General features: G+C 47.1%; 1 protein-coding gene across 1 annotated transcript; it reads right to left on the reverse strand.

Moving 5' to 3' along the window:
- Positions 1-270: 270 nt before the first annotated feature.
- PNPLA2 (patatin like domain 2, triacylglycerol lipase) lies at positions 271-25,624 on the reverse strand. The gene is made up of 9 exons (XM_082284221.1): positions 25,280-25,624; positions 8,711-8,943; positions 8,459-8,524; positions 4,354-4,563; positions 3,380-3,440; positions 2,476-2,643; positions 1,923-2,055; positions 1,410-1,532; positions 271-552 (listed from the first exon to the last, which is right to left on the reverse strand). The coding sequence occupies exons 1-9, from the start codon at positions 25,464-25,466 to the stop codon at positions 288-290; spliced, it is 1,446 nt and encodes a 481-aa protein (XP_082140347.1). The 5' UTR covers positions 25,467-25,624; the 3' UTR covers positions 271-287.

Here is a 25,624-nt window from a genome sequence, read left to right on the forward strand (position 1 = left end):
GGAGAGTCCAGCTGGGTCAGCCTCAGCCTGGCCACAGGCAATGGCCAGGCCTCACCACAAGGCCAGAGCAAGGAATCAGCCTGTGTGTGTCTGTGAACACAAAGGTCCCTTGCCTGGCCCAGGGGGCAACAAATGGCTACAGTCAATTCCACCAGTCTCCATCCCGGGGAAATCCCCTTTGCAGCATATCCAGGAGCACTGGGCAGCCTGCTGCTGAGGGATGAGACTGGTCCCACCCTGTACCCATTCCCCTTCCCACCCACCCTCACCCCCTCACAGCAGCAGGCTCAGAAGAGTGGCAGGCACTCTTTTGCACAGTCTAGAGGTGGAAGCTTTAACTGAAACCCTTCCCGAGGGAAGAGGGAGGCTTGCATGTCCACGTTGATGCAGAGCAAGCCCAGCATGAGCTGGCGCTGGTACTCCTCCCACTTCATCATGACATCAGACACAGAGCGGTTGCTTCTCATCCACATGGGCAGTGCTTCACCACAAGGTGGGGTGGGAGAAATTGGCAGGTTCTGGGGCCCTCCAAGCTCGAGGTGATAGTAAAGCCTGAAAGGCAAATACACGCAAAGACTGAGTACATGGCAAGACTTGAGCAGGTCACCAGACCAGAGCTCCAGAACCACAGAACTGTTTTGTACTATATTGACTACACGATTTTAGTGAGAAGTCTGGGTGTGCCCATTTTCCTCCCCTCACATCTCTCAGTTATTCAGACCATGAACTCTTTTGAGTAAGAATCACACCTCTGTACTAGGATCAAATCACAGCTGGGATCCCCTGACTACTACTGTGAGAGTTTGCTATCTTTGCTATCCTCATCTACACAACAGTCTTGCCACAGCCTCTTGCCAAGCCAGGGTCTATTGCAGGAGTTCAGTGCAGAAGCACAGGCACACACCCAGGCCCAAAGAACTCAGTCTCATTTGGAAACTCTCTTGTGTTCCCTGGCCACCATATTCCCTCCCCTCCAACCAGGCTGAGATCTGGAGGTAGAAGAGGTCATTTGAACACAAGAACTTCTTGGAAAGGACCTTCAGGGGATCCCGGGCCAGCAAATGCCACAAAGACAAGCACCTCTGTCTTCTAGAAGGAGCACGCAATAAGCTGGCATACTGCTTTAATCAGACTTACATCTTCTGCCCTACTGCTATACTGACAGCTTCATTACAGGGGCTGCCCTGTAATGGGATAAAGGAAGGGGACCATGGGCTGAGTCTATCCAACAGTTAAGGAAGCCAAGAGACCATGGACCAGATTTGCATTTCAGCTTAAGTGGTAAATTGTTCTGGTCAATTTGTGCCTTATTTGCTCTGCTCCAATGGAGTAGAGTTTCTAGAATTCAAAGGTGTAAAGGAAAATGGAGGGCTCCTCCAGAACAGTGCTGTGAAGAAAAGCAGCCATACCTGGCTGAAAGATGGCTGCCCAGTTTCTTCTTGGCTTTCTTCACAAGATAGTTACAGATTTCTGTCATCTGCTCCCTCATCCATCTTATATCCTCAGGGATATCTGGGAGCCATTCCAACAACCTGTAAAGAGACAGGAGACAACCATTAGCTGGGCCACGCAAGGGAATATGATGAAAAGAACACCAATTCCAAAAGCTTAAAAATTTATTGCCATTTTCTGGGGCAAGTTCTAGCACACAGCAGTCTTCCTTCAAGCTGGAAGTATTGGCTGCAACTAAATGACAGAGGAAGATAGGAAAAGTTTAGGGTTCTTGGTTTTTCTGCTCTAGTGGGGGTTTTTTGTTTAGGTTTGGGGGTTTTTTTATTTGTGTCTGGTAATTGTCAGGAGCTCCTTCCCCGGAAACACTGGCAGTGCAGAATTAGAGAGAATCCCTCTCTCTGTCCATTCAAACACTACAGCCACATCAAATACTGCTCTGCACTGGGAAAAGGGACCAGCCCAAGGCTTACCTGACAGTGAAGGAAACTGCAGACTCCAGAGGCAGCATGTAGGGGACCATCATTGCTGTGGCCACACGGACAGGCAGCATGTTGCTGAGGCCAGTCAAGAAACTTCTTCTTTCAGCACAAGCCTCCAGAAGAGCTGAAGGCAGAAGAAAACTGGTTGAATATTCCCAGTGGGACTATCTCTTTTCTTATCATACTTCAGAAGTTACTCAGTCTGAAGCAGCCACCTCCCACTTCTTAGGAAGTCTTGCTCAGGTTAGTAATTCCCTGAGCACAGCTAAAACCAGCAGCTTTCACCTATATCAGACTCTAAAGGAGTGAGCAGCAAGACCCCCTCCTCTCGTTACCATGCTGTCAAATTAATCAGCCTCTCTCAATCTAGCCCATACAGGGCAAGCCATGACTTTATCTGAGACCCCCAATCCATCTAACCCTCAGCAGGTGTCAGTTCATGACCAACCCAAGCCATAAGCAATAATCACACATTCCAGTAATCTTCTGAGGCAGGCCAGGCAGCACAGGAAGATTACCTGTGATCTCTCCCTATGAATCATACCTTGGTTCAGTCTGGGAGGCAAGTGTTCGAAGATGTGCTCTTCAACAACAGCAAGGGCAGTGTTGTCCTCTAGTTGGTCCTCAGCTTCTGCTTCTTCCTCTTTCTTCTCTCCTGGAGGTGCTTCTATGGCAAGGAGAGGACGGGCAGGACTTGGACGATGAAGGAGACCTGAGAAGAGAAGTTATACTGTAAGGATGACACAAACCAGCTGCCCTGCCTGGCACCTTTAGAGTGTTAGTCCTTGCTTCATCCTAAACTCCCCTCAGGCTGAGGCCATGCCCAGCCTCTTTAGCTTGCATCTGTTGTAATGCTTACCACAAGGAGTTAGAAACCTTGCTGGTTTAAGTTCATTCTCTCTTTCCCCATCAGAAGTCCTCGCATTTCCCCTCTAAGTTCCACAGGGTGCTGTTTTGCAGAGTTTTGCTGCCATAATCTGCCAGTCGCTCATCTTGCAGGCAAGATTTCCCTCCTGCAGCGCAATCCGTTATCCCGGTTCGCATCACTGTCCATGGACACGAGGTGGCAGCAAGCGCGAAGCCAGCGCTGCAGCGGCTGGAGGCAGGAGAGCCGGGCTGGCAGCCGGCCCGCCCAAGGGCCCGGCACCGGGGCTCTGAGGGCAGCACCACACAGACCCAGCTGCACACGGAGAGCAGCATGGTGTCTGCAGGAGATCCAAATGCCACTGCTGCCCAACACTGTGTTGGTAACTGCAAAGGTGACCACCTCTGCTTCCTGAAGTGCTAAAGTAGGCTTATCAAGGAGAATTCCATATCCCAGTATCTGAAGCACAGTTCAGCTCTTCCCTTCCTCCTTTCATATGCACCACTGACTACTCTCAAAGCCATGGCACCAACCATGGCACAAGAGGAAATTCAGCTCACCCTACAAACAGCCAGTGCCTTACCATTCTTCTTCAGGAAGTGCAGTGCATCCCGATAGCCCTGCTTGCACATGTCCCGCAACACCTGTGGGCAGGGGAAGGCAATAGAGAGTCATTTGGAAACTGGCTGAGCAGAGCAAACACCTACCTCAGTGCTGGCTTCAGAGGAATTCTCCTGACTCCTGAGCTATCCTAAGAACAAGTCTCATTCTTGCCAGCCTTTCTCAGGCTTTGAGCAGGAATGGGAGGTATAGCATCAATATGCAATATATCAACTGGATATGGGAATCACAGCACAATTTATATTGGAAGGGACACCTAGAATCCTACCTAAGTGTGGGCTTAGAGTTGCAGCTACCTCATTTCCCCATCTAGAGCTGCTGCAGGCAGCCTTCAAGTACTCACTCTGACAAGCAGCCCAGAATACTTCCCTGCAGATGCCAGGAAGGGCCATTGTGTTTGCAGATAAAACCAGCTAAGACTAAAGAGGGGGTGGGAAAAAAATTGCCCAAGAAATTCAGCACATGAACGCATGCTTATTATGTCCAAATGTCAGGGCTATCTGGCACTTGCATCTTCTCAGAAGCACACAAAATTTGCAGTGCCACTTGTTACACTGACTTAGAGGAAAGGCTTCATACTGGCAGCTCCATCCTTACTTTAAAACACCGAAGTGCACATTGGTTCCGATGGCCAATACATCTTTGTTTACAGTGAGCCTGATTTCCAGGCAAAGACTACTCTAGAGAGCAACATGGGAATACTTTCCAAGCAACTGCTACCACCTAAATTCCAGATGTTCAAGTAGCAAAAGAAGACAAACCCTTGTGCAGGTGCTCAAGGTCTAGCGAGTCACTGGGTTGATAATGTCAAGATCAAAGACAAACATGAGATACAAAACTAACAGAGTCTGGAATCTTCTCCTGCTAAAGCGCATACGGTATAGCCAGTGCCCAAGATCCGTGGTCCCCAAGTTCTGGTGAGGCCAGGAAACTCACCTGTGGCTCCGGAGGAAACAGGGCCTTTGAGAGGCGGTAGAGGTTGCGAAGGTTGAACTGGATGCTTGTGTTGGTGACTCTCAGCTCATGCATGTTTGTGGAACTGTCCCGTGGGCAGATATCGCTCTCTCCTGAGAAAGGAGACACTGTGATTGTGTTCTTCAGCTCATATTGGGGCAAATTGTCAGAAATCCCTCCATCAACGTATCTCTGAAATCAAGACAAATGCAGCAATCTTCATTCTCGCAACTGATCAAACAGCTTTTTTACTCTGTGTCCCTATTCCTCTTTGTGCCAGCAACTTGGGAAGAGAATGGAGTACATCGACCAGCACTGGAGGAGTCCAAACAGGTGATAGTACAGCTGTATTTTTTATAATTTCATTTTGCTGTGTGCTTTTCTTCATTGGCCACGAGTGTTCAATAAGAAAGGCACATTCACTTATGTGACTGCTGACTTACATCTCCTATGCAGTTTGACTGCTGTCCAATGAAATAATAATACACACCAACAACCACCTGCAGTGCAAATTAGCACTGATCTAAGCTGTCACACTGTGACATTGTGCCATTTTTCACTTGAGTGTAAAATGAATAAGCTCAGACACAAGTCCCCACTGGCAGAACCTATGAGTAAAACCAACCAATTTGTTGCTAGCGGGCTTATCAAGCAGCAATCCCAACACATGCATACACATTGGGAATAAACTTGCTGTGGTGTGGTAACAGAGCACAGGGTTCTTGGGTTTGCTCTTAACAGGCACCCTCTTATCAGAGAATGTTCTGTACTTCTGTACCATAAACACATTTGCGTTACCCTTGCAGGAAGGGCAACCCCAGTAGCACATTCTCAAAGCATTTTTTGGATACTATAATTGCACAAGGAGCTGAGCAAGATGATCCCTATCACAGGTTTTGGCAACATGCAAGGATGTCAGTCAAGCCAAAAGAGAAGGAAGCTGGGGGTCTTTGCAGAGCAACTCCAGCTCTTGCGAACCTCAATTACAGAAGAGTCCTGCTGGTTTTGTATCAGGGTTGATCCTGCAATTTGCTGCCTGGATCCATTTCCTTTGGACAGGGTCAAACACAAATCACGATACAGGGGCTGTGCAGCCCTATAAGTAGCAGCTATAAGCATATTTCAGTTCTCTGCTGGGTGAGAAGCTGAGCCAGTAGAAGCTAAACCCAGGCAGAGCACAGAAATGCTGACTGAAGAAGGAGGTGCTCCATTCTGCATCCTGCTTCCCCTTTTTTCACAGGCAGGCTGACTACCAGCATTGGTCTTTTGCTGCACAATGCCTAGGAAAACACCAGATGTGCTGCCTGGAGAGTGCTTTGCACTTTGTTCTCTCTTGCTCTGGATGGCAGACAAGACAAAGACTTCTTCAAGCAGCTTCTCTGAGCCTGGGGAACAGTTCACAGGCTCTTGGGCTGAAATTAAGCTATAGCAAGCCAGCTGCCATTGAAGCAACAGTGTCAGGGTGGACTGCACAGCAGTTTGCCTTCTTGGGAGGCAAACTAAACCTCAGGGCTACCTTTGCATACAGCCTACAGCTTCACAGGAGACGGCTTGTGATTACAGTTGTAGGCTACAGCAGTCCAAACTCAGAGCACAGGACATTTTATCCTCATGGCAGCCCTTGCTCACCAAACACTGTGTCAAGACAGACACTTAGAGACTCCTGCACGACCTGAATTTGGACAGTGAAGGAAGGATAGGATAGATTAAACCCAAGGATAAGTGCATCATCTCAGAAACAGTAACACAGCTTGCTTACAAGATGCTTTCTGATAACAGAGCTGCCAACAATCAACTGAACCCTCTCCCCCTTCTAAAGTGGGCATCACTGTTCCCTAAGCCTAAAGCAACCACAGCAAACTGCCACTGCCATCCTCTCCCCAAAGCTGCTCCACTGGGAGCCAGACTAGGCACAGCTAGAGCTGGAGACATCTGCCTGACTCGCTTTGCAAGGATGAGATCCCAACATGCCGAGTGGGACAAGAACAGAGCAAAGCAGGCAGCATGCACTTTAAAGAAAATGGAGGTAAGTTTTAGTGCTGGACAACACTAGTTTTGCAGTAAGGATGCAGAAGACACTTTTCCCTGAGGGTGGCAGCATGACTCCACAGATGCCATCAGAAAAAAGGCTCAACTACAACAGAGCTGAAAGGCAAAGCCTTCTGACTCCATAAAAATCCCCGAGTAGACGTGCACACCCCACTCTCTGGTCCACTGCTTCCAAGCAATGCTGATTAACATTCCTCAGTAAAGCTCAGCTACTACTCCTTTGGATTTGCCTGAGCCTCCAGTAATGCAAGTGTAACCACTCTCCAGCTTCCTCCAAAGCCCAGGACAGCACAGAGCCATAGGTGGAGCCACCACCTGCCTGCAGGCACAAGCAGCAGCAGCTTTAGGGGATGGTTCACAGACTGGGGTGCCCACTTCCCATTCCCTTATGTTCTCCCATGCACAGGGACCCTCACTCACATGATTTGACAATCAGCTTTGTAACCCTTGTCAGGGGTTCATCTCACCCATGTGCTGCAGACAATTCACAACTATAGTGTGTGTTGACAGGTCAGTTACTGACTTTTCCATTTCTCAATATTTAAGTTTGGGGTTTTTTTTACTCCCCTATCCATCTCCATCATCCACTCCATGGAGCTACCAGATCTCAGAGAAGTGAACATTGGAAAAAATTTAGGAGGAAGGCAAAATACGGATTTTGCATCTTGCACACAGTAACATTGCCTTGAAAACTAGTCCTTTTGCCAGGCCTGTCAGTTTATCCTGCGGCAAATACAGTCACCACAGGCATGCTAGGAACCATGCATTCCTGTTTCAAAACCATTTCCCAAGCTCATGCTCAACCCAGTTTAACCTCTCGCCTCATCAGCAATCTCCTTCAGAGCCATGTTTTTTGGGGGAAGAGGTAGGAATTAAATTTCCTCATCTCATATTTCCTCCCCACCTTTTCCCATGAGAAGTCATTCCTCAGTGTGCCAGGGCAGCTGCACATTCCAGAAACCCTGATGTTGCAGACAGTTTTGGAATTGTGAGATTTTTGCCTGATGCACACTGACCTCAATTAGCCCCAAAGAGGTGTAAGGGAAGAGCCACTGCTATGGTCCCACCAGCTGTAGGGAAAAAGCCCTGCCTGCAGTTGCTGAGCAAATACCAAACCATTACTGATTCTGTCACTTCTCTGAAGTGATAACATTGGACATCTCCTCCAGGTCATTTCCCTGACCAACATGCTTGCACAAGACAAAACCAGCCAAGCTATGTATTATGCAGGAGCAAAACTGACCTCACTTTTAGGACAGAGGTAGCGATCGAAGCAGATTTGGTGCTGTGCTCTGACAGACAGAGGCACTTTGGTCAGACCACTTACAGTGAATCAGGGCACATATTTTATAGCAGTTCTCCCTCTCACTTTTGACTATTTAGTTTGCAAAACCTCTGCCTTTTAACATGTTCATTAACCTATGCAGCACAAGGGAGATCAAGCTCAACCAGGAGGCCCTTAAAGCACGACTGCAATATCCAGACATTCTGCAGCTCTGCACAGCTTTCTCATGTTTTCATTTCTAACATGCCAACACAGAGGAATGAATTGCTCTTGGACAGCCTTGGACACAATTTAAGAAAGCTCTGGCAGGTAGCAGAACATTATTCTCAGATAAAGGACAGAAAGAACTCCATGGAAAAGAGGGCCAGTATCCATAGAAAGTGTCAGGCGCATGGGAGGGGGACTACACTCATGACGTTTATCCTGGGCCCAACTTCTTTCCACATGCGGACAGCTGGAGCCTCAGTGATGGAAAGTGTTGTACCATGCAGCCAGGAGAACCACCGACTAAGCCAGCCAGTCCTTCCCCAGACTGCCATATATCACTACATGTTAAAGCCACTGGTCTTCAGGACATCTGTAGTCAGCTGTGGGCAGCAGTGGAAAGAAGGCATATCCACTGCTGGAAGTTGCTTATTTGGGAATTTCTTGCATCTCTTCGGATAAATGCTGCCAGCAGGCAGGCAATAACATTGTCAAAACTTACTCATTAGTATGCAATTTAATGAAGGACCATCTTAGAATCTTACTTACCACTCCACGCAAGGTTGGAGGTATCAGCCCACAGTAGACAGGGATAAAGGTGCTGCAGACACAGGCCTGAGGGAGAAAGAGATCCAGAATATAAGAATCAGATCAAAGCCTACTGAAACAATTACTCTTCTTGGAATACCATGCTGGCATGTGCTGACGATTATACTCCAGTACTAAGGACATTTGGAGACCAAGGCAAAACAAAACTGCATGCAGTTCCTGCCCAGCCTTCCGCAGTAAGATTCCATTCACCTGGATCAGTTCCTCCTTGGAAGTGAAGTCTGACAGTATCACATTTTCTCCATCAGAGACCCGTGTCAGGGAAATACCCAAACGCCCTGCTGCAACCTCATGCCCATTCTCTGGCACAGTCTTGGACAGGCACATCCGAATGGTCTTCACCAAGTTGAAAGAGGGGTGGAGTGGGCCCAAGAACCTCTTCCGGGCTTCTTTTGACACCCGAATAATGCTGGCACCAGCCTCACCTGCAATAAGAGAAAGACAGATGCACCATGAAATGCTACCAAAACCAGTCCTTTCCTTCACAAAACTAGGCACAAAAAAGCCTCATTCCCAGCTTTCTTCAGAGGTTTCTCCCCACTGGCTGATATACAACTCAGAGCAAGAGGTTGTTACAGAAGTCATGGAAGTTTGCTGTCTTGGCCCTCACACTTCCATCACAAAGAGCTACCCTCCTCTTACTTATGTTTTACAAAGTCAAAGAAGATCACGTGCATTTGACCAAAGGTTCACTCTTTTTTTTAGATCCTGGTCAGTGCAGGGCTGGTGAAAACAGACTAAGAAAGAAAACAAGGCTGATACTTCAACAGCTTTGAGCTTATGGTTAAATCCACTTCAAAACATATTCCACTTAAAGCTTTCTAGCAAGCATCTTTTTTCTGACAGGAAAAAGAATCATCAACCTGTAAGCAAAAGTGCCAGAACAGGAATGCTGGTGCTTTCCAGCTAAGTGATCCCACCTCTGCTGTGAATGTCAGCCACACCTCAAGTGAGCAAGAGGGACTACTGATCCCCAATAGGGAATCAGTGACTTAGTCCCTCCTACAGAGCCTCTGGTGTCCCGTCCCTTACATATCCAATTCCACAGCACTAAACTAGGCCCTGATTGCAAGCAGGACTCCTGAAGGCATGCTTGCTTTACCCTTTCACACAGTGACCCAGCTGGGTTTGAGGGGAGGAGAGGAGAGAGCCCAGCTGCCCAAAGGGAAGGCGTCTGCTAAGCCCATTATCTCAGCCACTAGAAGCTCCATCTGGCAAGCACATCAGAGCTCTCCAGTAGGAAAAAAGGGATGGGAGGAAACAAAAATACAAAACTACAGCATCCAGCATGTTGCCCTTTGCACTCACTGACTGCTGCCTTGACACACATCCAGCCATGGTTCGATACAACAGTTTCTCTAAGTACCAGCTAATCACTGCATTCCAAGGAGTGTCAGGAACATATATGTGAGAAAAACATGAGGGGAAGTATTAAAGAAACCAGAGAAAAGAAACATGCTTTTACAAGTGAAGAGTCCTCTCCAATCAAACTGAAGGTCAGTTCCTGGAAAAAGATGAAAGACTACCAGTTCAAGCCAACTAGAAGTCCCCTCATTTTGCTCTCCCACTCTGTTTTTCAATTGCAAAAACAAGGCAGCAGAATTAAAGAACTCAAGTGAGACCCAGGTTAATAAATACAATGGAGATAAGAGCAACAACCCTCAATGCTATGTTGACACATCCCAATCTTTTGCAATACATGTATGCCAACAACATGTTTTCCATCAGTACAGCCTGGGAACGTGATTCTGGGCTTAAGGACACCCATCAACACCGGTAGCTCAAGCACACAGAGAACTGGACCCTTGAACATCACCAGAGACTCTGAGGTCAGGATTTTAGGCACTGTGAGGTAGCAACTTAGTAGAAAAGCCAAAGTTCCCCATCTGAAGCAATTTTTAGCCCTGTAATCCCGGTCTTCTGTCCTAGAGCAATGTTTAGCAGTCTAATTCTGATCTTACTTACTCAATTAGCAGTAAGCCATTGAGCCCAGCCTGTTCCAGATAGTAGCCACATGGCTCAACATCCTTCCCAACACAAAATAAGTCAGCCCCACAGAAATACACTTTATAATCACTGCGACATTAGCACTCAAAACGCTCCTTAAGATACCTTCATGTCTGTCAAGGGGAGGAAGGACACACAAAGAAACTGCTATTGAGCAAAAAACTGAAGGAATCCCAGCCCAGCACCTTGGCCACGTGACCCCATAAAGGAAACTCCTCTGCACTGAGTGCATTGCAGGGAATTGTTGGCTTGGTTGAAACCCCCAGGGAGGGTGGGTGTTGAGCATGCAGCTGAGGGGAGACCCCTGTGTGCAAAGGCCATGGTGGGTGGAGTGTGGGTTACCCAACAGATGGTGCTTAGAGAACAACGCTTTCAGGCTTGGCATCTCCGTGTGCAGATAGACTTGACAGCAATACTGAAAACAACTGCAACTAAATGGAGCTTATGACTGTTTGAACAAAAATGTGAGCTGGAAGGGGTTTGGGGTTTTTTTTTAAGAAAAACAAGAGAGCAAAGTCCCGACTATGCCAGGAAGCACCATTTGAAGGGAGCCCCAAGCTGTACCTGCCTGCTCTATCACTGTTTCATACCCAAGAGGGCGAAGTAAAATTATTGCTAATTAGCAAGTTCATTCTTTGAATACTTTCTGGGTGTTTTTTGTTTTGGGTTACTTTTATACACATGTATAAAATATACATGCGTGCCCACAGGAGCTTTGAGGCACTTCTGTTTAAAGACATCTGTGATTCCATTGGACTCGCTTGATCACTTGCACCAAAGCTGGATGTGGAATTGCTCTGTGGGAAGACATGGGCACAGGGTGACCTGCAGTACCACCAGCTTTCCAGGAAATAAGGCTAGCTGAGGGTTCAGCCAAAGAAGCCAGGTTTATGCAGCTAGATCCATGACAGATGACAAGTCCTCTTAGAAATATATTTGGGAGGAGAGAAAAGAAGTGACAGTGTTTTAATCCTGTTACTACCAGAAGTGCTATTCCAGGAAAACCGGCTCAAATTCTGTTTGCAGTCTGTCAGAGGGAGCAGCTGAATTAGAGGCAGTCAAGAGAGACAACCTCCTACGGGGGTCAGCCACCAGCTCTCAATTATTTCTAGGACTAGTCCAGTGCCAACTGCAGTCCATAGGAAAGCTTCTCATGGTTTTTGATGGATCTAGTGATTCAGGACTCAGAGTCATGTGAAAAAGCTGAATTAAATTTATATTTCCTTATTGAGGTACATAGGGCAGAGGAAATCCCTAATAGTTGGCAGTGTTTGCTGAGAAAACATTTCATTCTTCTCGTACCAACCAATTTCCCTGTACAGATTTACTAAGCACATATTCCTCAAAAAATTTGTGTTAATATATGTGGAATGTTTTATTTTCATTAGAAAGCCCACATCCCCCTTTACCCCCACCCCCATCACTGCCCCACTGGGTGTTGTTATACATAAACCCAAGTACTGCAGGGCTATTGCCCTTATCTGAATTTCAGCTGTGATGACGCAAAGGAGCATCACACCGTTGTGTCCTGAAACACCCCAATGTGACCCTTGCCACAAAAGGGAGGTCACCTGCTCCCCCTCTGCTGATTTGTCATCTGCAGCGGCTACAAGGGGCAAGATAGTGGCACCCATGGGAAAAGCCTGAAGGCAGCTGCTAGCTCACATTTCATTTTTATGCTATATCAATCCAGCTTCACAGTAGCTTATTGACATAGGGTTAGACTGTTCCCTTTAACAACAAACTTTTATCTCTATCAGTCATGCTCAACTCCAAAATAACTCAGTAACTAAGTCTGTACTGCTTGGCATTCCCTAAACTCTAACCTGAAAAGCATTCAAGCAGCATGTGCTATTTGAAACTGTAAACAAACACCCCAGCAGAGCAGCCTGCTGCTACTCTGCCTCTGGAACAGCGGAGCTGAAGATCCATCACCTAAAACTGATGTTAGCCAGGCAGTTGGGAAGACACTTAACCACTGCTAAGGGCTCTGGGATGAGACAGAAAGGCTCCTCCAAACCTGCGCAGTGCGTAAGGACAAAGACCATCGCAAAGCTTAAACACTGCATGACAGGAGGGGTGACAAGTGGGGAAGAAGGGCCTCTTCAGACCCACATCTGCAGCATCAAGGCTTTGGCACTAAGGACACCAGGATTGTCTCCTGTTAAGTCACATTAGACCATATTGATATCGATTTGCCAGCCAGTAAAATGACAGATGACCCATGAAGTATTTCAAATGGAAAAAAGCGCCTAAGACACAGACAAAAATAGGAGCAGAGCAAGCTAAATAGGGGGGAGGACATTCTGGATATTTGACCCAGCAGCTCACCCGTGACACTGCAGCTCCTTCTGGGAGAGCTCCATGCCAGGGACATTCCCACTCCCTGCCTAGTGCAACAGTAAACAGGATACAAACTTAAAGTTCTCTAACAGGGATGGAGAGCAGAGGATGGCACAGAGGGCAGGCGGATGTAGCAACAGCATTCTCAGTCCCTACTGGCAGGAGGCACAGAGAGGTCACATCCCAGACTGCAGATGCCATAACTTGCCTGGACTAGTGGGGCAGGCAGGAAGCTCTGCAGAGCCTCACTAAACCTGCTTCTCATTCAACACCAACAAATGGACTCCTTCCTACACATCAGCAACACAGAGGCACCACTCCTCCCTCCTCATTCCCATTACCCAGCTAAGGCTCCAGACTGGCCCAACACACCAATAGCTCTGAAAGGAAGCCAACTAGCAGAAGGAAGCACAAGTACTTCTAGTATTTCCCCAGGACCCTGACAGCCCTATATGCCTTGTTAGTTTGGGATCCCACAACCAAACTATTTTGACTGTAAGATTTTCAGGACAGGAGTCTGCCAGCCCTGTGTACTATAACCAGGGACCTCATTCCAGGACTCCTTAAGTTCTGCTCAGCTATCTGTTCCAGAGAGGTTTGTGCGACACTCAGCATGGATGTCCCTTTTAAGAGTCCCCAGCTAAAATTTTTGCACTTTGCTTTCAATGCAGCTGGTTGCTAAGAACTGCTGGAATTGTCATTATCCCATTGGTAGATCCCAGTCTGGATGTGAATTTAGTAATAGGATGAGTCAGAAGGAATTTATTAGCATGATCTTCCCCAACATTAATTTATCTCGGTTGTCCATCTCTTGCTATTTCAGCTGTTCCTGTGTCACATACATGGAAGAGCTAAAAGTCAGTCTCTGACAATGAGCAGAGGGTTTCAGGAAGAGCTGTTCCATGTTCTTCCAGGGCACAAATCCTCAAGCTGCTCCAGTTCAGCATGCACAACTCTTCCTGCACTTGCCTCTTCTCTAAATACTGAGAGTAAGCAGTGCACATACTTTCCCGCCTGGCCTCTCCCAGGAGATGATACAGTCCTAATTATAACACAGTCCTGTCACCAGCACAAAAGAAACCCACAAAGCTGTAAACAAGAGGCACCAAAACAGAAGTTTTCAAACAGACATCTAGAAAATAATTAACAGAGAACTTTATTGGATGTTTCCTCATAGGTAGCTCAGATCATCAGAAAGCACCTGTTTGTTCACCCCAAGGAGCAGTGCACAGCAATGTGCCAGTGATCCAAAGACAACCCCAACTCTTGTGGGCAATGACCTCAGTTTGTAAAAGATCCCACTGCTTGTGTAGACTCCTGTTCTGCTTTCCACACTCATGCTGAAGCAATCTGGTTTCTACTTATTGTCCCAAGAGAGCAAAAACCAGCCAACATTTCAGCCAAGCTGAACAAAGGCCAACTTGCCCTGAATGGGAACCTGACCCAAGATGTTCTCTGATGGCCCATCAGTGAGGCTGAACAGATGTCAAAGGGGGCCCCAAAGACAAATCCATGCCAGCAGGAAATAAAGAACGATGTTTTACAATCTGTCCCTTTTAAGACATACTCAGGTGATAGGTGTACTGCACTGCTGGTGACAAGTCTTTAATTTTGGTCTGAAATCCTGGACAGACACCTAAAAGCACTGGGTGTGGAAAGAATATCCCTCACTTGCCAGAAGTTGTAAGATTCCCACTATTTGACACAAATAAAAACCTCCCATTTTTAAACATTTGAGGCTGGGGGATGGCAGCTAGCAGTGAAGTCTTTAAAAGCACCAACTCTTTTCACATCTGTGCACGTCTTCCTGTAAGCCAGTTACATTGAGAAACACCATGTACCAGAACAAGCTGGTCTTCTGGGACTTCCCTAATTTTTGTTGTTTTGATGCATATTTTTTATTTTATTTAAGGTCTTCACTCAGTCCTTCTCTCCAACTATTTTACCATCAGATAATAAACAGTTCAGCTCACTTGGCTCCAGATAAGAGACACAGGAAGGAAACTTTTATTTTTGGTGATACCTAGGAGGTAAACAGAACTCCCCCCTCACAACCACACCCACTCAGTTTGCAGACAGTCCTACTGCTTGACCAGCTGTTCCCTGTGGCAAGTAACTTTTCTCATCAGGGGCTCTGTGCAGGGATTTGACCTCAGAGTTCAACAAACAATTTTGTAAAGGAGAGTTCTTAGAAAGCCTGGCCACCAGCTGTACATACTGGTGTTTCTCCCCCTTTGCTCAGGAATGAGAGGCACTAACACATAACCTACTGGAGCAACTCCTAGGGATCCCTGTTACACTACAGTGATCAACACCTGTTTCGACCTTACAGGTGGGGCAGGTGCAAACACCAAGAGAAAGAGACAGCTTTTTAAATAGGGCCAGCTCTTGCAGCCAGAGGCAGATGCTAAAAGAAAGCCCTTCTTTCTGGTTCAGATTCTTCACGCTCAGCATTCCTTAGACTAGACACAAACTGTGTTTAGCCCAGGACACACTCTGCAGCAGGAGGGCTGTGTAAATTCAGATCATTTCCAATTGCTTCAGAACCAGAAGCCTCTCTCCTAATGTGTCTGTCCCAAGATGTTTGCTTTTCTATTTCAACTGGGGAAAAAAAAAAAGCTGTCAGTCATGTTACCTTTTTAAATAAAGCTAAACTAAAAGGAAACATTTTTCCCACTTGAGCCAAAAGATACGGTTACTGTGCTCTAGATACCAGTTAATAGATGAATCAGAACTATTGCCACATGCTAGATATGAGGAACATAAGAGGCTTTTAAGTTGCCAGGGTTTCTGTCTCTTGCACAGAGCAGCTTACCAGGGCAGCCCACAGTGACTGCCACATGCCCATCCATCAACTGGTACCTGCAGGGTAGGACCCTCATGCAAGCCCAAGTGCAGATGCACCACTCATAGCTCTCACCTTAAGGCCCATTGTTCTGCTTTGCACAGAAGCAAACAGGCTTTGGGAGAGCAGGCATAAAAGCTCCCAGGCTTGATGATGTCTCTAGCTAAACCTTTGCACCGGTCTTAACGAAGTGTTGGCACGCCAAAGCCTCACCAAAACTGCTGTTCTGCAAGCTGAGACTTGCTTTGTTTCTGTGGTCAAGACGGGAGCGCTTCTTTTCGCAACACAAATCCAAAACCAGCGCAGCTGCTGCTGTGAAACAATCAATAGAAAGGGCAGGAGGCAGTTCAGTGCAGGCAGCCAGCCAGGATTGCTCTGTCACAAGCACAGCAGCAACACTCACTAGTCTAATCTTTCTCTTCTGTAATGCCCTAATATGAGGCTTAATGCTGCATTTCTGCTCATAGCATTAGAGAAATTAAATGACATAATGCATGAAAAGGAAAAACTGCTCAGGACCCCAGGCAAGCTGAACTGAGAGCCATGTTCCATCTTCATTCATCCATCAATCCCTGTCAATGCTATAGTGCAACTCAAACTGCATGGGATGACAAGAAAAGGGGATTCACAGAGTAGACAAGGTGCAGCTCATATCCTTGCTGCTCACTTTGGACCAGGTAATGCTGAGTTTAAAGCAATTTTTTTAAAAACAAGTACTCATCCAGAGAAAGCTAATGGAGGGGAGAAACAGACCAAAACCCATGTCATAATGATGAGAAATTACCTTTCTTCTCTGGTCTGCACAGGCAGAAGTGGAACCACATCCAAATCTCACTTCCTTCATCTGACTGAAAACAACTAACACAAAGCGCTCCAGTTGCTGTCATTCTGAGAGGGAACTAGTGCAGAAAGATCAAGCCTCACCCACACACACAATGTTGCACACACAGTTCACGTTCACCTCTCAGAGTAGCTTGCAAGATAGCATCACACACACCACTAGACAAAACGGAACTGTTTCCACTTCATAGGGGAGGCAGTACTAGAGGAAATATGTTTTAGAAAGAGATCAGGGCAGGCGAGTAGATACCTTTGCCAGGCACCACAGATCCACAAAGACAAAAACTGGAATTAGCAGTCATCATTTCTACTTCCAGTCTGAAGAAACAGCTGCCACTCCAGCAGCCCTTCAGCTTTATCACATACCAGCCACTACCCTCAGCTGGCTCACCAAATCCAAAACAAAGCCCACACACAGCTTTTGGTGGCTGTCAGCCCAAGCCCTGCTGAATGCTTTCCTGTGTGCTTCCAGGTGACAATTGTTCCATATTCAGAGATGAGACCAGAGACATGGCTGGCTCTGTCACACAGTGGCCTGTCTTTCTCCCTGTCCTTTCCACTGTACACTTCTGTGGCCGCTAAAACCCTAACACAGATGAGAGGAACAGCCCTGACACCCTCCACTGGCTCTCAGCCTGCATCATGCCCAGCTCTCAAATTCACAAGGCTGGCCAGCTGCTCCAATCCATGCCAAGCCCCTCCCTGTACACTCGTGAGCAGGATTCCTGCTGAGCCTGATTTGCCCTCCCATCTCACACAGGCAGGTCAAGTGTCACCTTACACCCCAAACTCTTCCCCACTGGCCCTGGCATGAGCAGGGCAGACTCCAGCAAGGAAGTGAGAACCAAAAGCTTAGTTTCCAAAGCAGTCCTCTGGCAAGCGGTGTTAGCACTTTGATCTACAAGGATTCTCCTTTTGTTGAAGCAGCTTCAGGCAGATCACAAGGTAAGCTGCATACCTTGGGAACCATGGCAAGAAAATCTAGAAACTGATGCTACCTTTCTTCCAGAGACATCAGCAGTGGCCCCCCCGCCACAACATGACTGGGATTCTGAAAACAACTATGCGAGCAGAACAAGAACTACTCACAGAGGGTTGCACAGACCCCTGCAGGGGAAAAGCCTCTGCTCAACCCTTCCTGCAGGGCTGAGCACACAAACAAGAACAGCAAGACAGATGTTCAGATAAACATCTGACAGATGAGTTCTTCTGTGTGCAGAAATATGGCTAGTAGTTAAATACCTCCCGTAAAGCATTTTAAAGCGAAGTTAAATGCTTCTCTTAAAGATTATTTTACCAATCCCACTATGTAAGAACACTAGGATAGATAAATCAATGTAACCTTCTGTGCTGACATCCCACTCTGAAACAGGACTCCAAGTTTTTCCACTCATGGCATAACTACAGCAGCCTGAATCTACACTCTGTCTCCATAATACACGGGAATGGTTTTTTTTGCCAGGCCCAGCACTGAATCAGCAGCATTCAATGCAGCCAGCAAGACTGGCCCTTGTAATTAACAGATGTGAAGGGATTCTTGATTCACCCTCAGATGCCACCTCCTCTACTTCAGGATGCTAAACTAGATAATCCACAGGAGTGGCAGCTCAGAGACTGCCAGAACCTCCAATGCTACAATGATATTCAATTCTTTAAATCCTAAGCCTGAAAAAGGCCTCCAAAACCAATATCCATCCAAACAAACTTCAGTGTATGAAGGGGAGGAGAATGGTTCATTCTCAGAAGAAATCCTCCAGGAACAGCACAGCTGAAATCCTGGGAAACAGTGGCAGAAGACACTTCATGAAGCTTGCAGATTCCAAATGTCTTGTCAGGCAGAAGTCATCATTGGGGATTTGGCCTTTATCTGTACCAGAAAGCACAACCAGTCCAGTTCTGGGTGAGTGCCAGAGGGCAGCACAAAGCCCTGGGTTCTAATAAAGCTACCACACCTGATGTAACACACTGTACTGCAGATCAGTACAACCCCATGGACAGGATCAGGCCTGCCACAAGCAGCTGTTGTATCACTAGTGCCAAACTCTCTCCTCCCTCCCTCTGGCCCTTGTAGCTACAACAATCTTCAGCATCTTTTCTACACTTCCAGGCTCACTAATTGCCTCTCTCCTATGTGCTCCTTGGAAGAGATTTTCTACTGCCCCAGACATTATCACTTCAAGGACACATTCTGCCTTTTCTCAAGGACATGGGACTTATTTATGGCCTTCCACATGGAATCATTTCCTCTACCCCTCCTTTTCACTACCTCTTACTCTACTTGCCTGACAAGGCACACAGTCCAAGGCAAATATATATGCATAGGCACTGCTGACTCTTTCACATAACTAAAGACACATCCTGACTTTCACCTCAAGTCCCAAGAACACTTAGCAGAAAGGAAGAGTATGAGCATTAGAGCTGGGCAACAGAAGTGTAGAAGTGCAGAGGATTCAATGGAAAACTGGTGACCACTTTGGAATCCAGCCACAAGTAGGGTTTGTACTGCAAAGAGCAAAGTGAACAGGAGTCACCCACTCACACTGCTCCTTGGAGTAAGATTTCTGAGGTTTTGCAAAGGTCCTGTAATTAGAAGGCCTGCCCATTCCCATCTCCAGAAAGAAGGAATGCTGACTAATTACCATTTCCAGCCTTTGCACGGTCCTCTTCAAGTACAGTAGAAAGCAAGCACAAGAGGTGGAAATCTTCTCCAGCCAAGTCCGGGAGCATTTCATCTGTGCTTCATGGAGGGCACGCAGAGAAACACTGAAAAACCCAGAGTGAGCAGGGGCCCAACATCTGAGTACAATCCCAAGCTCACTGCACTGGAAAGTGCCACAGCCCCCCGACAGACAGGAAACAAGCACCAGCAGCCATTGGACATGCAGGCAGAGCTGCTGTAACCACTGCAGCAGCAGGAGTTTGGAACTGAACGACACAGCAAGAAATTTGAGCAAGGCCTTTTGATTTATCAGGACTAAACTTCCAAACACAATCAGAAAGTGGACATAGGACCCTGAAGAACATAGGACAGCTTCTCCTATTTTATATGGAGGACTTGCAGTTACCTTGAGGAGTTTGGGGAGCTAAGAGGCAGAAAGAAGTGGAACAGCTCAGACATGCTGCAAGGTCAAGAGACTTGCTGAACTTACAGGTCAGAGGAACGACCATGCAAAGACCTCTTGTGATGTTGCCAGTGCCACTGTGCAGCTGCTGCCACGGCTGACAGCAAGGCTGGCACCAAGCTGCCCCAAGCTGCTCAGCACACCTGCTGTCTATGTGGGGTGCCAAAAGAATAAACACGTGCCTTGCTAGGACTGTTTTTTCCTAGAAGTGGCTCCTTGGCCTCCTTTGCACTCATCAACAAGATGCCTGCAAGACCACCTTTCCTTACAGGTGCTTCTTTATTAGAGCCAGGCAGACAGCAGGAACAAGTGCCTTCCCTCCCAGCAAAAGGTATTGCAGGATGCTCTGGCTGCCAGCTTACTCCTCTGGACACCTGATCCCACAGCCCTGTGACTGCTGAGGGCACTGATCCAGGCTCAGCAGCTTCTCCATCAAGCCAGTGAACATTTCCGACTATGCCAGCACAGAACATCTCCCCCCCACTTCTATTTTCCACCACAGAAAAAAGCTTTACCACTTCCAAGGAGCACCAGAAGGTTCCCTATGAACTACATCCATGTATGTACATAAGGATGTCTCCTTCCTGGGCTGGAGCACTGAGCTCAACAACTTTTCTCCCCAGGGAGGGCCTCTGCAGGAGGTACAAGTGCCCATCTCCTGTGCAAGGAGGAACCTGACTACTGAGGCACCACAGATACTACAAAACTTTCCTTTGTGTCCCTGTGGAGATCCACAGTTCTCTTCATGCAGCCACAGAAGACAGCATCACATATACTTCCTCTAGGATAAGCATCCTGATTCATGCTTTGGCCAGCATAAACTGGCATTGCTCTGAGGATCCCATAGACTCTAAGCTGGTTTATTTCCCTCTCTCAGTCTGGGATTCGGTATTAAGATTACACACACACACAGAGAAAATAAATCTCCATGACCCGTTCTTAAGCCTTTGCATGCACATAATCAAACTGCAGAAGCACAACATTTAAGATGCTGATATTGCTAATTATCTCAGTTTCAAAAGGTTTGGTTGGTTGGGCTTTTTTTTTTTTTTCTCCTGCTACCCAATGGATAAAGTCTCTACAGTTCAGCAGCACATTTCCTAGTGGTCACATGGTGACAGCTGACAAGCAAACCTGAATGTCAAGCAACTTATTTCATCTCAGGTCAAGCCTGAGACAGAGTCCTGGTTAAGACAGTAGTTTAAAATAATTAAATAAATAAATGCTACAAACAACCCAGGAAGAGCTCTCCAAAGAGCATCCCAAACAACACTACTCAACCTAGCAGATACGTGGCCTCCTTTCTGTATTTTTAGTACTAAAAGCATCCCCTCAGCTTGCTTTCTCATTTTCTGTCGACCTTGTCATGCCTTAGGAGAACAGCTAACTTCCACAGATGGGGGTTTGATAGCCAGCTTTGCATTTGACAGCAGAACCCACCTCCTCCCCTCAAAATAGAAGCAATTGAGCAGCTCCAATCCACCCTCAGGGCTGTCTAGGACAACATTCACATGCCATGCAGACAATTGAGATGCTGTTGGTTAACTATGAGTCAGAGGGACCTCAGTACCAGCTCAAAGACAGCTTTTCATGGATTACAGCTTCACATCCTATCATTTATTCAGGCTGCTACGCTCCCAAAGCAGGCACAACAAACCCTGTACAGTTCATCAAAGTGAGACGATTCAAGACCTTACCAAAATTATATTCCCTACTCAGTATTAGAGATTATAGAATCCAACAGTAGCTGCATTTTAGCATTCCTCGTGTCTGAAAAAGGACAGTCTCGCCATGTCACATAAGCCAGTTTTTCTCATCCAGGCCAGTGACTTACAGATTCAAACAGACAGGTGACCATCCTCAAAGCTCCACGCCTAGAATTTGTGAAAAGCTGCAGGATTTGAGGTATGCACAAGGAGGAGACTGCAAAGCCATCATAAAAACTTTTCACTTGCTTGGCATATAAAGGTGCATTTCCTGGCATGCTGGACTCCAACATCCCCCAAGAGACAGTATAGACATGACACAGGCTATTTCCCAGAAAACCCTTGGGGCTAGAAGCTGTGCCACAACACTGCACTATGCACAATGAAGTAACTTGTAAACATATGAGACTGCCCAATGCACCTTGATAGCCCCACAGATTATTCTAGTGGGAAAATTGCAATGCTTTTTCCCATCAGCAAACAGAAGAACCTCAAAGCTGGAGAGAGAGCACTTCAGATGCAGGATGACATCACTGTTGTAACCTTGAACAATAAATCCAAGATCCCTACAACTTAATGGTAAAGTGCTTAACCAGAGCTAGGCAAGGTCGTATCAGACCGTAAATACTTCCTGATCTCTTATATAAATATAAGGTGCCCTGCCTAAGTAATATACATGCCCAGTGTTGTTTTCTTTGGTATTCTCAAACATGCCTGTGAAGCTCACAGTGTGCTCTAAAGGGTGCAGATCACTTAGTTAGGGCTTTCAGTTCAGTGTGAGCCCACAGCAAAGCCTTCCTGTCCTACACAAATGATGACAGTTGTGGTCTTAACTCATGGAGAAGGCAGAATGAGTTCACAGGCAAGCTGAACAGATGCAAAGGCCAGAGGGAAAAAGCTGGAAAAGAAACCATTAAGTAGGATCTTATTCCCTGAAGTCAAGGAAGATTTCTGCTCTCTCTGATCAAGGTCTCAAAAGATTGGAATCAAGGAAGAGGTTTTTTCACTCCTCCCCAGCAAGTATTTGTCTCTGCACAGTAGAGTCTTCTTGAGTTCACAGGCATGAGGACACTATCTACATACAGTCAAATAAGCAAAGCTTCTGCAAAATTCCCCTCTGCCTGTCATTCATCAAGAGACACTATTTAGCATTTCAATTTCATGGACAGGGCAACAGACAGTGCAGAGTAGCAGTTGCCATAAGATCCAAAGCCCATGGGCTACACGCCCTGCTCTCAGCAAATACAGGTACTCGGGACCCTACAAGAGCCTTGTTTTGGGGTGACTTTACGATGTGTATCCCCTATCGCCACTCTATGCCCAGACACGATTCCTGTGCCTTTCTTTGTCTTTAAAACTGGGTGTGAGAGAAAGAAAAAAAGCCAGACGAACTTTTCAGAGCAGTTTGTGCTCCAAAGTCACTATCTTCTCTGCATGCTTCTGCAGCAGCAAGAGTGGAGGCAAGCACCTTCCTGCTTTTCAGCCAGCTCTCAGCTCCTTTTCTAAGGAGAGGGATCGAGAATTAAACTCCTTTGCTTTTCAGCTAGTCTGCAAGATGAGGCAAAAAAGTTTTTTTTTTCCCCTGAGACTTCGGCTTCTTCTTCTCTTCTGGAACTGTTCAGAACTTTCCACCGAGGCCCAGAGGGGGCCCAGGCCGACCTAGCTGCAAAGAGGAGAGATATTTTAGAGTCCAAAGAAAGGACTCTAAAATCTTACCAGGCTCTCTCCACAGCGAGAGATCTTATCATCTAGCATTATTCTTTTCCCCATGTGCATGGTGTCTTTTAAATAAATAGGTGTTTTTCCTTTCACTTTCCTCCTAGAAAAATTTTTCTTGAACCTGATGGGGGGAGGGATGGCTGTAAGCTGCCTTCTATCAGAGGATGTTCAAATTTGGACATTCCTCTGAATTTGTCTCAAACCAGGACACGTCTGTACAAGAAAGAACTGCTCTCCTAGTTGAGGCTCAGCTGTACCTCCTACCCTGTCCCCTTTTGCCCCCATGATTTCATTCTAACCTCTGGACCTCTGCCTGGAAGGTGCACTGTCTGAAGGGTTTATGATATGGACAAAGTACGGCAATACCATGGCCCAGCCATGCACCCCATGTGCTTTTACTTTCAGAAGTCAACTCCGTTGGCTTAGAGCTGCCAAGACACATGTCAGTCACACAGGTGAGTCAGAAGAAAGCTATTCCAGAGAAGTCAAACAGAAGACAGAACTGGAACACCCAAGACCCAAGCCTTGATTAGCTTTAAAGAGCACGGTTTGCCCTCCATCAGGAGGTAGGCAAATGTTTCCTAGAAGGTGGTCCCTAACTCAGTCCTCTTAATAATGCCTCCCACTCTACCTCAGAGGGGGTGGGAAAACCTATTCTGATTCACAGAAAGCTCTCTACCAGGCTAGATGTCTCCATTAGGCCTGACACATCATGGATGGTCTAGACATATAAATAGCAAGAACAAAGCAGACATGATAACAAGATTGCTCAGCACTCAGAATGGCATCTGAGCAAGGCAAAGGCCTTGGGCACTACCATCAGCCTGTCTCACACTTGTGCCAGCCTTCAAGTGGCACAGGGATCACCCAGTTAGGGAACTAACTGGGGAGTCACCTCTTCAACAGAAGCAACAGCAATTAAAGAACTAAATCCCTGGCAGCTACCGGCAAGTGGATCCCTACACAAGAAGGGATTAAGGATTATTATTCCTTGTCCACAGTAAAAGTTGGCACCAGGGCATCACTGCAGCCTTTGAGATCTCAGATTGGGGTGTGAACAGCTGTTAAGAGCTCCCCATCGAGCTCCAGAAGTTACAGTAGTACTTCACTGGGCTTTTCTGTAGACAAAATGCTCAGGAAGGGAAGCTTCAAACCTAACTACACAGAAAATGCTAACTTTTGTTGCACGAAGGCTACACCTCAAAACTACCTGTCTCCAAAAAAAAAAGAAAAAAAAGAAAAAAAAAGTGCTGTGGAAAAACACCTATGATCAAAGTGAGAGAACTTAAAGCAGTAAACAGCTCTGGTTGCCTTGGCTCTCGGAGAAGCTCATAATTCTCTGAAATTAAATATATATACCTGATTCTCTCACACCACATTCCCCTTTCAAGCTTAAGAAACTTTTCGCCATGTGTTATTCTCAACATAAAAGCTTCCAAGTACAGACTCTAACACGTGTTTGTTGACTTTCTCCCATATGCAAAACGACAAAAAGCCAGGAGGCATCGCAGCCCATCTCCTTCAGCTGTTGCCCAGGCATAGGGACACACTACACTATGTGCTTGCTTCAGAGGTAGCTTTTAAAGGTTATTCTATAACTTGAAAACAGAGATAAAATCTAACTGGAGATCTAGCTCTTGCAGAGGGCCAGAGAATTCCTCAGTGCCCAAGACCCCAAGAAATAACCCTTTTCCAGAAATAAATATGGAGATTGAAGGATGCGCTACTCAGAGATGCTGCCCAACTCCCATCCGCACACGCAAACTCGATGTCTCCATCTCCAGCCGCTTCACCTCCCGTTCGCAGCCACCAAGGGCCAGTGCCCACACGGCGAGAGGCTCCTCTCCTCACCCAGAGCCCCACCAAACCTACTCCAAGCAAGGTGAACCCACAAACCCAGCCCAGCAAGTCCACATTATATATGTCTGTGTGGGTGGGTGTCAGAACCAGGAGCCCTGTGCTGACTTCCTACCGTCAGGGGCCTCCTTGACCTCAACCACCCGTCAGGGACCGGGGCGAGGGGAAAGGCCTTAAAAACAAAGAGCCGCTCGCATTTCGGGAGGAGGAGGGCGCAGCGCTATTTACACACATATACGTATATACACCCACACGCCCTCGCTGTTGCTCTAATTAACAAATTAGCAGTAACGAAGGAGCGCCGGGCTCGGCCCGCGCTTACCGAGGCAGGCGCCGCTGACGAGGGCGGTGGCGGTGAGCGCCCCAGCCGAGGCGCCGTACACCTTCTTGGCGTTGGCGACCAGGAACGGGGCATGTTCCTGCAGGCAGCTGGCCACGCCGATGTGGTAGACCCCCAGGAAGCCGCAGCCGGCGAAGGAGATATTCCAGCTGGAGCCCAGCGGGAACATGGCCTCCGCGCCCCGCTGGAGACGGGGGGTGCACGGGGAAAGCAGCAGCAGCCGCGGCGGAGAGGTGAAGCCGCGGGTCTCTTCTCACACCGCCTCGGGACGGGCGGGACAGCCGGGAAGTGTTGTTGCCGAAGACGAAACTGGAAAACACAGCAATG

This window comes from Coloeus monedula (genome assembly GCF_965178545.1).
Source record: "Coloeus monedula genome assembly, chromosome: 6".
Classification (NCBI taxonomy): domain Eukaryota; kingdom Metazoa; phylum Chordata; class Aves; order Passeriformes; family Corvidae; genus Coloeus; species Coloeus monedula.

What these genes read in the sequence shown, in the direction of transcription:
- PNPLA2 (XM_082284221.1), bottom strand. Translation starts at nt 25,466, where the DNA reads ATGTTCCCGCTGGGCTCCAGCTGGAATATCTCCTTCGCCGGCTGCGGC. An exon ending in GCAGTTTCCTTCACTGTCAG is followed by an intron (nt 1,533 to 1,922) that starts GTAAGCCTTGGG and finishes GTCTCTTTACAG; the next exon opens with GTTGTTGGAATGGCTCCCAG. An exon ending in GGCAGCCATCTTTCAGCCAG is followed by an intron (nt 553 to 1,409) that starts GTATGGCTGCTT and finishes TTTGCCTTTCAG; the next exon opens with GCTTTACTATCACCTCGAGC.